The sequence below is a fragment of the Notothenia rossii genome (genome assembly GCF_949606895.1).
Source record: "Notothenia rossii genome assembly, chromosome: 1".
NCBI classification, from domain to species: Eukaryota; Metazoa; Chordata; class Actinopteri; order Perciformes; family Nototheniidae; genus Notothenia; species Notothenia rossii.
Window position 1 is genome coordinate 55,579,927 of NC_136912.1, and position 13,409 is coordinate 55,593,335.

General features: G+C 41.5%; 1 protein-coding gene across 1 annotated transcript in view; it reads right to left on the reverse strand.

Moving 5' to 3' along the window:
* Positions 1–13,409, reverse strand: part of myo7ba (myosin VIIBa) — a 51,577-nt gene that overhangs the window by 23,041 nt on the left and 15,127 nt on the right. Inside the window, exons 29-32 of the mRNA XM_079649920.1 lie at positions 12,832–13,005; positions 11,960–12,187; positions 8,434–8,601; positions 8,229–8,346 (exon numbers count right to left, since the gene is read on the reverse strand). Of these exons, the coding sequence (XP_079506046.1) occupies positions 8,229–8,346; positions 8,434–8,601; positions 11,960–12,187; positions 12,832–13,005 (688 nt within the window). The remainder of the gene's footprint in view (positions 1–8,228; positions 8,347–8,433; positions 8,602–11,959; positions 12,188–12,831; positions 13,006–13,409) is intronic.

Consider the following 13,409-nt stretch of genomic DNA (forward strand, 5'->3'; position numbering starts at 1 on the left):
TAGTCAATGGCTATCTTACTCAGAACACAACATGTACACAGCATACTATTTTAACATTAAATATTTTGCTTTGATATCTTCTATTTTAATCTGCACATTGTGGCATACATTTTATTTTATTAGTATTTTAATTTATGTAACCAATATTCTGAAAATTCAAAGAAAGACAGAGACTTGTACATTTTTGACTGTCTGCTGAATTTAGTTATACATCTTTATTCTAATTTATAACAGTTGAGGCCCAGAGGGAGGAAGAGGAGACTCAGCCAGAAGAAGTGGCAGCAGGTCCCTCAGAAGCCACCACAGGTGATGCTAGCCCTACTGCATACCCTTCTATATGGAAAGAAGAACAATATGAACAGTTCAAACATGAATGGATGGATGTATGCTCACAATGGAAGGCTAGGCTGTACCCCATGCCATGATGTGAAGGATCTGGGTGTCATGGCCTCCCGTGGTGTTAATATTACTATTCAGTGGGCTGATGGAAAGATAATCCCAGCTGGTCAATCAAGGGATGTCCAGCTTTCATCACTGCGCAAAAAAATCCGTGAACACAAAAACTCTGCAGCACATAATGAAGCAGTCAAGATTATTCAGACAGCAAATAAAGATATTCTTCTGAACATGAACGCGAGTAGTCAGGAGTCTTGTGTTTGAGTCTACTGCCAAGGTATTCATGACAGCCTATTATGTGGCCAAGAACAACAAGCCTTTCACAGACTTTGAGATTCTGATTGACCTGCAGCATGCAAATTCTGCTGATTTGGGGCGTGTTTTGCATAGCAAAACTGTCTGTTTGGACATAATTGAGCATGTGTCATCACAGATGAAAAAGGAACTTCTAAAAAAGATAATAGAGACCAAGAGCAAAATCACAGTATTGGCTGATGAGTCAACCAGTGTTGGGCACAAATCAACACTAATTGTGTTCCTGAAGGCTAGTGTTGATGGAGACATGGAGCCCATTGCCTTTCCGTTGGACCTGGTTGAGCTGGATAGTATGTCTGCTGCTCATATCAAGGAACAGATTATGGGTTGCTTGCTTAAAAATGGCTTCACTGTTCAGTTGCTGAGAGAAATCCTCATTGGATTTTGCAGTGATGGGGCCAGTGTCATGCTGGGAGTGAAGTCAGGTGTTGGGAAGTTGCTCCAGGATGACTTCCCAGGCATCATACTATGGCACTGCCTTAATCACAGACTGGAGCTTGCTGTTGACCAGGCACTGGATGTGACAGGGGGATCAAAGGACCTCCAGGCATTCATGGACAGCCTATATTCATTATATAGCCAGTCACCAAAAAACATGCGGCAGCTGAGTGAATTTGCTCACAACCTGGACATCGCCCTCAGGAGGATTGGAAAAGTGTTCAGTGTTCGCTGGGTAGCTTCTTCATGGAGGGCAGTCTCTGCAGTTTGGCAGTCTTATCCAGCCTTGGCACAACATTTCCGTGAGGCATCAGAGGATGATACAAGGGACAGCAGAGGGAGGGCCAAATTCAAAGGTCTGGTTTCTAAGTTGTGCTCCATCAACTTCCTGAAAAGTCTTGCACTGATGGCAGATGTTCTGACTGAATTTAAGAACTTGTCAGAAATTCTTCAGAACAGCAAGACCACACTCCCAAAGACCCATGACATCATGACGACTTATGTCAAACGCATAGAAAGTTTCAATCGCTACCCAGGACAACATGCAGTTGATGCCAGTCAGGCAGAGGAAGTGATCGAATTCAAGGGAGAGGATTTAAGAGTTGGCAGGTCTCCCATCATTGACTCTGCTCAGTTCATCCAAGCAGTGGCAGACAATATGAAAGAAAGACTCTTCACAACCACAGCAAACAGAGCACAGGCCAGTGTTGCAGCCAACCGAAAAGAGGCTTATAACAGCCTTATCAATCAAATGGCAGTCCTCAACCCTGACAACTGGGACCATGACAATCCTCGATTTGGAGATAATGAGGTGTGGGCTTTGTGTGATGTCCTACATGTGAACCAACAATAGGCCCATCTTGGATTCACAGAATACAAGGCCAGTGGAGGAAGAAACATTCCCAACAAAATGAAGAAGTTGCTCATGGCAGTGGCACTGTCTCCAAGCAATGCTGACTGTGAACGGGGGTTCAGCACAATGAATAACATCATAACTGAGTATAGGAGCAAACTTACAACAAAAAATGCAGCAAATCTCCTCTTCATCAGCTCTGTGGGACCACCATGCAGACAGTGGGATCCACTGCCTTATGTGAAGACCTGGCTGGGCAAAGGAAGAAGAGCAGCCCACTCAACAAGCTGCATGGCTCGCCGGTACACAGAAGAGGAGAGCTACTTCAGCCCTCTGTGGAAAATGTGGAAAAGTGTGTAGTTTACCTCCCTCAACATGCCTTGCTAATGGTCTGTTAAGTTTTGACACAAGTTGTATGCACAATTGAAAATAAATAATTGACTATACATATTGTCAAGTGTTTCTAATTTCTACCCCATAAAGACATTAAAAATGTGAAGTTTGTGTTCAGTGATGCATGAAGCTGGGGGCGGGAGGAGAACAATATGAACCAATGAAGGTCGGGGTAGCATTATAGTACCTGCAAGAAATTCAAACCACTTTCACCCCTGCATAGGTGTAAATAGTACAGGTTTAATTGAAACTGGAACCTTAATTCAAAGTGCAGTATACAAAGCATCAAATAATTATGTGAGAGGTCAAGTATATAGAGACTAGACTATAATGTTAAATGTCAGGTTCCTCAGAAACGTTAGGGGACACATTTTGACATTCTGCACAGCAGCTGCACTTTCCACTCCCTCCACACTTTGCATTTTTACAAAACAAGTGAGTAATGTCTCTCACTTCTGTAGGTGCTGGAGGTTTTGTAAGTAGCACTGGTTGAATGGCCCCATCTCTGACAATCCACCCCCTGCCAACAGGACTCCATAACAAGGGTTTGGGTTCGGGCTGTGACACCATATCGCTGTCTGAAACATTGCTCTTTACATGTTGTTGAAATGCATCCTCTGTTGGCGGCAGATTTTTCGAGGCTGCATCTGTTGTTGATTCAATTATGAACCTCAGTTCATCCAAGTTAGTGCACATCAGTCCAATTTCCTTTTTCTTTTTTCCATATATCAGAAGCGCCAATTCTCTTGCGACTGGCAAAGACTCTTCCAAGCTGGCAGAGAGTCCAAAATGAGCCAGATCTTTGAGCTCGCTGAGATGGGTCTTGAGTTTGGTGAATGCTGTCGTCTTTCCTATTCTGTACAAACTATTGTTGTGCCACAGCCAGTGAGTGCACGACATGCTGGTAGAAAGTTAGACATGTCTTTTCCAATTTTCTCACATGTGGTGTTGATGGGGACATATCTCTCTCTCATTCCATGGCCTACACTAGAGATGAACCAAACATGTATTTGCTTGCATAATATATGAGCAGTACTTCCACACCTGTGTCATCAGACCTCACAATGATGCGGGAATATGACTCTGCAAGATGTATGGCATGTAGCACCATCCTTGTGTCTGCCTCCTCCTGATCACTGTACAGCGAGTTGAGTTGAGTAGTTGAGTTGAGTTTTTACCAAAAAGTTATATTTTGGTTTCATCTGACCATATGACATATGACATTCAAACAAACAAGATTTCTGGCTCTCACAGACCTGTAACTTCTTATTTAAGAGCCTCCTCTGTCCTCCACTTGTTAACTGTATTAATGGCACCTGTTGGAACTCGTTATCAGTATAAAAGACACCTGTCCACAACCTCAAACAGTCACACTCCAAACTCCACTATGGCCAAGACCAAAGAGCTATCAAAGGACACCTGAAACAAAATGGTAGACCTGCACCAGGCTGGGAAGACTGAATCTGCAATAGGTAAGCAGCTTGGTGTGAAGAAATCAACTGTGGGAGACATACAAGACCACTGATAATCTCCCTCGATTTGGGGCTCCACGCAAGATCTCACCCCGTGGGGTCAAAATGATCACAAGAACGGTGAGCAAAAATCCCAGAACCACACGGGGGGACCTAGTCAATGACCTGCAAAGAGCTGGGACCAAAGTAACAAAGGCTACCATCAGTAACACACTCCGCCGCCAGGGACTCAAATCCTGCAGTGCCAGACGTGTCCCCTTGCTTAAGCCAGTACATGTCCAGGCCCGTCTGAAGTTTGCTAGAGAGCATTTAGATTATCCAGAAGAGGATTGGGAGAATGTCATATGGTCAGATGAAACCAAAATAGAACTTTTTGGTAAAAACTCAACTTGACGTGTTTGGAGGAGAAAGAATGCTGAGTTGCATCCAAGGAACACCATACCTACTGTGAAACATGGGGGGTGGAAACATCATGCTTTTGGGCTGTTTTTCTGCAAAGGGACCAGGACGACTGATCCGTGTAAAGGAAAGAATGAATGGAGCCATGTATCGTGAGATTTTGAGTGACAACCTCCTTCCATCAGCAAGGGCATTGAAGATGAAACGTGGCTGGGTCTTTCAGCATGACAATGATCCCAAACACACCGCCCGGGCAACGAAGGGGTGGCTTCATAAGAAGCATTTCAAGGTCCTGGAGTGGCCTAGCCAGTCTCCAGATCTCAACCCCATAGAAAATCTTTGGAGGGAGTTGAAAGTCCGTGTTGCCCAGCGACAGACCCAAAACATCACTGCTCTAGAGGAGATCTGCATGGAGGAATTTGCCAAAATACCAAAAACAGTGTGTGAAAACCTTGTGAAGACTTGCAGAAAACGTTTGACCTCTGTCAATGCCAACAAAGGGTATATAACAAAGTATTGAGATGAACTTTTGTTATTGACCAAATACTTATTTTCCACCATAATTTGCAAATAAAGTCTTTAAAAATCAGACAATGTGATTTTCTGGATTTTTTTTTTCTCATTTTGTCTCGAATAGTTGAGGTATACCTAGGATGAAAATTACAGGCCTCTCTCATCTTTTTAAGTGGGAGAACTTGCACAATTGGTGGCTGACTAAATACTTTTTTGCCCCACTGTATATGCTGAACAAAAGCGGTCCAAGAATTGAGCCTTGTGGCACTCTGATTGAGCATGGCTTAGTTTCTGACAGTTTATCATTTATACGGACACATTGAGAACGACCAGCTAAATAAGACCTGACCCATTGTATTGTGCTAACTGACAGGTTGAAATTGTTGAGTTTTGATATAGTTTGGTATGGTTTACTGTGTCAAATGCTTTTTGCAGGTCAAGGAACACTGCTCCAACTATCCCTCCTTTGTCTAACTTAGCATTGATTCCTTCCACTAAATAGCAGCATGCAGTCTCAGTAGAATAATTGGTCCTAAAACCAAACTGCATAGGATGGAGTAGGTTGTTGTAGCTTAGGTGTGACACCAGCTGTTCCACGAATACTTTTTCAACTACTTTGGACAGAAAGTAGAATGCTATAGTTGCCTACTTCTTTCTTGTTGCTACATTTAAAAATGTGTGTTACAATAGCAGTTTTAAGAGCTGATGGAAATGTATTATCTTTTAATGATTGATTTGTAATATAGGTGATGGAGCTAGCTAAGTCCCTCTTTTGTTTTTTTATAAATACTGTGTCAAGCCCCAGTGATCTTTAGATTTAGAATTTGATAAGGTGGAAATTATTTTATTCACTTTAGTCTCATTTGTACAGTTGAGTTTGAGCACTTTTGTATCGTCAGCTAATGCAAGAAGCGGTTCTGTTACATTGAAACTGTGGGCCAATTCTGAAACAGACTCAATAAAGAAAGTATTAAAATGGTTGGCCACGGCTAGGCTATCCTGTTGTAGGGTTCCGTTTATCATAAGCTCAGTATTATAATTTTTTGAGTGATCTTTTCCAATAAGTTTGTCAATGGTTTTCCATAGTTTTTGAGAATTCCCCTTTGCCTGTCGAATAGTATCGAAAAAGTAATTTGCCCTTGCCTTTCTTAATTGAACTGTAACCTTATTTCTAAGACTTTAATATTGTATATTAAGCGATCTGTTTCTAGTCCCGATTTTAAAGATTTCTTTAGAGCTACATCCCTTTTTTTCATTAATTCCCATAGAGCAGTGTTAAACCATGGTAACAGTTGTTTGCCAATACACTTTTGAGCCATTGTTTTTGTATATTTAGCTACGGTTTGTTTTAAGGTATGTTTCAAATTATCACAGGCCCCCTCACAATTTTCACCAGTCAGTTTGCATTATTTCATTCTCCAGAATTCCCATGTCCCGCTTTGGGATGTACGAGATATATTTTTTACCCTTTGTTATATTGTGATTTTTGTAACGCAGCTCGGATAGCTTCCTGGCAAATAGAGTAAGGTTATGATCGGACATGCCAGTAACAAGATAGTATGTTTTTGAGACGCGATCTTCGATATATATGATATATATGTGAGTTGCAAACAGATGAATCTTATGGATGTTATTTACAGAGTTCAGGTGTTTAACAGTCTTCTGGCCTGTGGGATGAAACTGTCCCTGAGTCTGGTGGTTTTAGTCCGGATGCTGCGGTACCGCCTGCCAGACGGCAGCAGACAGAACAGTTTGTGGCTGGGGTGGTGGGGATCTTTTGTAGTCCTGAGGGCTTTGGTTTTATCTCATTTAAGTATTTTTTGGTGCTAATTAATTTCTTGGTGTCATGTTGAAATCTTGAATGTAATGTAACTATACAGCCAAATCAAATTATACAAAAAAGACAGGCCACATGGAAATGCTCTTGTTGATGAGAGGAAAAACAAAATGTGATTAGATTTGACAGGTCATGGCTTCAGGTGCACCACATGGTGAAGACCGAAACAAACAGGTGTAAACTGGAAACTTCATTAGATGAGTTATGTTAAGGAATTTAGTCTTGGAAGTCTAACAGTTTATTTTATGTTAGTGGCATTTTGCAATTAGATTTTTGGAGATAAATATGAGCTTGTCAGTGAGTCTGAGCTCATCGTGAAGACAGCTGGGATATATTGTTGTGTAAAGTACTGTTCACAAGCAGAACATCTGAAATCTATGAAATGTTCTTCCTGACTCACAATCCTTCTTTATCCACGGATTTGCTGGAGTCTTACCCCCAATGGTGGAGTGTAACTATTATTATTATTATTATTAATATCCTCTTATATTTCAGTCTGACATAGATACAAAACACAGCAACAGCTAATTTGCTCAGAGCATGCTGGGTAAACAGCTTCACTGCTGATCATTAAAAGTGTTGTGGCTTGGTTCTGAGGAAAGTGCGGAACTTATACTGTTTTAGAGTTCTACTGTAATAAAACATAAAACTAAGAACAAATACAAATCTCTTTGTGTCTTTGTGACATTCCTTCTGAAGAATCATAATTGAATTTTTGTATCACTGCAAAGTTATTTTGTTACTTGTTATTTGTCATAAATGAACAAACAGATACAAAAATGACAATCAACAGTATAAACAAATAAAAATAATGAACGAACAGAGGCTACTCTGTGCTGTAGCTGCACATTTTCATATTCAACATTTTATGGAGTAAATAAACCAACACTTTTTTGATACAAGCTTTGAATGCAAGTCTTAGCCCATACTAATAAAGGTAATTTGTAGATAACAACAAATAGAGTTTTTGATAAAGTATGGTTAAAATAAAGCTGAACTCTTAATCTTGTTCAAAGTTCAGTGTAATGACGGAACACTAGAGGATCAACAGAAGCAGTCAAAGTAATGATCACATGTGCTGCTGTCCAAGAGGCACACAGGATTCAGGTTGGAAAATGCTTTGGAATTATTTCTTGAAGTGAAAATATAATAATGCCTGAAAATGGTAGAAACAGATAGCAAGTGCTATGCTTTCAGGCAATGACACATTATTACTCATATTACTTTATTAATGAAGTAAAAAGTCTGTTATTAGTCATTACAATACAGAATACGGATGCTCTGATCAACGTTCAAGCAGAAATAAGTAAATTGAACACCTTCAGCAGTGGCCTAAAAAACACTTATTTTACATCTGATACTATTTGAATATTAAAAAAATGAATAGAAGAAGAAGAACAAGAAAACATCCCAAGAGGAGGAATGAAAAAGACACAGCGAGCTACAGGACAGAGAAAAACAGCAGAAGAAGAGAGACGGGAAGTAAACACTAAAGAAGCACAAAAGAAACACCTTAAGTGATAATAAGAAAATAAGATATTTATTAGGCTGGCTGGCTGCACATTATCCATTGCTTGTCGAACAACAATAACAAGAGCGAGATGATTCCTACCTGACAGCTTGACAACTTCGAAGAAGCGGGAGAAGAACATGGGCCACTTCTCCCGGGCGTAGTCCACCATCTCCGCCTTCACAGAGTCCGCCTTCTGTCTTGAACTCACATAAGGACCCTAGGGTGTTGAGAAAAGCAGACAGGAACTTTAAATCTACTCAGAGCTACGAGCCTCACTGTGTGTCCGGTGCTGTGAGGGACTGACCTGAGCGTGAGCAGAGCTGACCATCTGCACCCACTTGGCCTCGGACTTGGCCTCCAGCAGAGAGCTGTTGATGCAGTCCTGCACAGCTTCCTTCACATGTTCTGCACTGCTCTCAGAGCCATGCTGGATGTACACATGTTTTGCAGTGAGCTGAACCAAATCATCCTCCTGTGGAAGTGAAATGTAGGGAAACAAGTCAATCAGTGGTGGGCCGTCAGAGCCAGCAAGGCCTTTTCTGCTGGCCTAAACACTATCAGAACCCCTGAATAATGTATTAAATTATTTCCAATAGTCTATTCTCTTCATTTTATAGCTTTCTCTGAGTCCAGTAATGGTTGTTAATGTTGGAGCTTTTATCCAATCCAATTTAAGTCAGAATGTGTTGCTAGGTCAAATAGATCTGCACTGACGCCTTCAGAATCAACAGTGCTGTGAGTCAAAACAAATGGAAATTAAACTGTTGCATTGACCAATCAGGTCAATGCTCAGATAATCTGTCCAACAGAGTAATTGAACTCTTCTTGAGGAAAGAAAGGAGGATGGATTTTGAGTACAAATAATAAAACGTATTGGTGAGTATACTATCATGACTTTAATTGAAATGTTTTCATATTTTCTTGTCATTTTAAATATTGATGCAGTTCTGCTATTGGTTTCTTGCTTTAGTAATGGCATTCATTCTCGCTACATATGATAAGATACCTGTCTGTGATGCAACGCCCTATTATACTACTTTTCTGTATAATATTGATGGTTTCTATAGTGACGTAATAATGATGGTATTAAAAAGTGGACGATTCAGGTAGGACACTATTGAAGGCCAAGGTATGACATTCACGGCCCGCTACTGAAGGCCAATGTATATCTCACAATAAAAGTACAGGCCAGAAGAAGACCTTACTTTAAAGAGGCCCTATTCTGCTTTTTGGGGTTTTCCCTTTCCTGTAGAGTGTGATATAGGTTTTTGTGCATGTAAATGTACAACAAAGGCTATCATCCCTCTTCCCCCCCCCTGCCTGAAACTCCTCCGTTGGACTCCTTTGTTTACTTCCGTAACATAGTGACATCATCACGAAACACTCGTGCTTCTATTGGCTAGCGGTCCAACAAATTGTACGTGATAGGTTAAAGGGTGGGAAAATCTATAATTGGTTGATCAATCACAACAGAGCCAGCCAGCTAACCAATCAGAGCAGACTGGGCTCTGGTTTCAGACAGAGGGTGAAAAGAGGTGCTGCAGCACAGGCAGTATGAGAACAATAAATAGCTTTTTGAACATTAAAGCATGGAGACATGTCCCAGTCAGGGGCGGATCTACGGGGGAGAAGCTGCCCCCCTAACTTTAGTGTCCCTAAAACTGTATTTGTAGAAACAAACCTAAACTATGTCCACAAGCTTCTCAGGCAACAAAACAAGGAGTACATTAATTAAAAGTGAATCATTTTAAATATCATCTTAGGCCCGTTAAAAACGCAGCTACGGCCCTGCATTAAACTGCGGAGCTGCGTTCACACAGACCGCGGCTCACGCAGCTGCAGAGAGACCGAGCTGTCCCAGCACCTGAAGGTGGATCAGCTTCCCCTTGGAGCATTTCCCCTTCCACTAGTTTTGTTTTTACTAAGGACGAGAGCTTGAAACAAGATATTAATAAAGCGCTGCCGTTGGAATCGATAGCGTTTAACAGAAGGGCGCTGTTTGGGGCGTTACGTTAAAAAATAGCCCACTATACAGACAGCGCTAGCCGGGAGATCGATCATTTTTATTTGCTAAACTATGCCGTACTATTACATCCACGTAAATTACTCTCAGACATCACAGCAATGAGGCTGATAAATGAAACCAGGATACATCCTTTACCGTCAAACTGGTTCTAAACACAGCTGCCTGTGTGCGTTTGATAAATACTTTCTGATTTTATATTTATTATATGCTCAGTGGCGGTTCTAGAACATTTTACATGGGGTGGCAAAGGGGGGGCAAGAGGTCATGCCAGGGTGGCATGGGAGGGCGTACAGTATGTGGTATTTTATACTGTATATAACTTTTTTATTGTTACATCATGCCCTAAGTGTTCTTAATGCTTAAGAGAAACAAGATGTTCAGACAAACAAACTCAAATATAGTATAAAACAGCAGAAAATACTCGAGGCGGGGGCAGGGGCAGATCAACTCCTGAACAACAACAAACAGCCCGCATTTTATCCAGTTTGTACACAACGATGGAGAAACTTAACAAGCAGCAGTGGTCCATTGAAGAGACCAGCTACCTACTGGGAATCTGGTCTTCCGAAGAGGTACAGAGGAAGCTGGAGTGCAATCGGCCATTGTTGTTGTTGTTGTCGGTGTCAGCTGTGAGGGGTTTGCGTGGTTTGGCTTTATGAAGTAGGCACGCAAACGGTTACGTCATGACAAAAACGATGACGCAATGACGCAGCACCAGTCGGAATCTCTGCAGTGTGAAAAGAGCCGGAGCTAAACCGAAGAGCCGGTTCTGAACCTGAAAAGCTCTAGCACGGAGCTTGAACCGGAGTTGCGTTGGTGTGAATGAGGTAAAAGTGCTCCTTCCAACGCCCTAACACTCCATCCGTTGAGGTCAACAACGTCCCATCCTTACTGTACACAGCTTGGATGGTTCCCTGCTTCCCCCTCCTGAGGTGTCGGACAGTTTTTCAGAACAACTTTGGTGCCGCACGAAAGTCCTTTTCCATGTCTTCTCCGAATTTCTCCCACTACTTATTTGCTACATGGCCCTAACGTGTAAAGTTATACAAGCATTTGTACCAGTGCTTTTCACAAGTCGACTCTTGCAGGCCGGAGTAGCTGGAGTGATTCAACAACAAAAAATACATATCTGAGAAGTGATCAGGACGAACAGAAAGAGGAAAAGGAAAAGAGAGTACACTGAAGAGACCAGGAGGGTCAGAGCAGGAGGAAGCAAGGAGGAGATGAAAACATAGTGAAGAAGAAGAAATAAAGATGAAGTGTCAGAAAGAGGGACAGAGGCAGTGATCAGGAGGCAGATGAGACTCCAGCTGGACCACATGGTATCTTCTTATTCTCTTTGCATACATATTCCATCACAGCAGCACAATCTAGCGGCTCTTAGTATTGACAAATATGTATTGAAATGTGTTGCTGCACAGGTCACCTTTAGCTCTCTTAGGAGATGGGTGATGTCATTTGTGTACTTAATTATAACTAAGTACTTTTACTGTACTTACAGTAAGCGGAATTCATGAGTATTTTCTGCTGTTTTATACTATATTTGAGTTTGTTTGTCTGAACATCTTGTTTCCCTTAAGCATTAAGAACACTTAGGGCATGATTTAACAATAAAAACGTTATATACAGTATAAAATACCACATACTGTACGCCCTCCCATGCCACCCTGGCATGACCTCTTCCCCCCCCTTTGCCACCCCATGTAAAATGTTCTAGAACCGCCACTGTTCCCAGTAGAGGCACTACATACGAATATGAATCTGAAAATGTGCAGAATAAGTCCTTATCAATAAAACCCCCAACCTTTTTACTCTGGTACTCTCCGAACTTGAGGCCGTGGATGATCTGTTTGTAGATGAGCTCTGTGCTGATCTTGTCCTCTTTGCAGTCGTGCCAGGGGGTGAAGACCTCCTTGCGGAAGAAGAGCCGCCAGGGAGCGTGCTGCTCCTGCCCCCCCCTCCTCTTCACCTCCTGCTCACACTGGGAGATGGCGTCCATCACGTGCTCCCGGCCGCTGCCCAGAGCCCACACCTTCAGGACAGGTCAGTGTGTTAAGGTATGGATTTGTAGGTATTTTAAAATCACTAAAACATGAAGTGGCATATTAGGACCTTTCTAAGGGGGAAAAAAAGTTCAAAACCAAATGATTTTTAACATCCAAAAGAATATCGGATATTCTCTGATAGGTACATCTAAAAGTAAAAACTCACAAAAATGTAATATTCTCTGAGATTAAAGTGCAAAGGACCGTTCTCGCTTTGCAAGGGCTAAATCAACCTTATTACAATGAATAATTATAATGAATGAGAATATATGAGTTTTTCCTTGTAAAATGACCCCTTTAATCTTAGAGAGTTTTTCATCTAAGCATTACTCACCTACCATGGCCCAGTCATTTTATTATTTATTACAATAAAAATGGACCCCATCTGTCTACATTGTAAAGTGTATTTACATGCAGAAAAGGGATGAATAGAAGCTATGGGGCATACGCTACATAAGCTACTTTGACTTAATGCTGACATGAGTCTTAACTTATCGAAGGCAAGTAAAAAATATAAATAAAATATCTTGTAAAGAACAAAGTACAACGAATCGGTGAGATCATTTTATAATAGCAGATCTCCTTATCGTCTACTACAGGAATATTTACACCTGAGGATGGAACTGCGCACCTTTTCATACAAGGCGACGTAGACAGAAAAGCCAAATGTGTCTTTGAGTTTGATTTTGTTGGAGAGCAGTTGGCAGATCTCTCTGGAGGTGGAGGAGGAGTCCACCGGCAGGTTGATGGAGCGTCCGTCCATTAGGTTCACAGACACGATCATGGGCTTCTTTGTCTTGGTTGCCTATCACAGAGCAGGCAAACAAATCATGTTGATTAAACAGCATTGATATAAACTGTGCGTGTGAAGTTCATTCTGTTGACAGCGAGGTTTACAATGGGAACATTAGAACAGGGGTAGCTGTGCACTTCATCCTCTTGTGGCTGAAATAAGCATTACAACAACAAAACCTTCGGTATGTCCAATACCCATAAAACCACACTATGTCTTATCCTAACATGTAGTACGTCTAAATACATCATTTGCTAAATACAGGATTTGCTTCTGCATCCAGTCGCAGTTTGCAGAATGAAACCTAGAATGGTTTTCTGGCTGTTCAGACCTGAAATCCTTTGCACAGCAAATACATGAGCAAAAGGGTCAAAGTCTTGCTGTGGAAGGGCAGCTGCTGTACGTACTAAATGTAA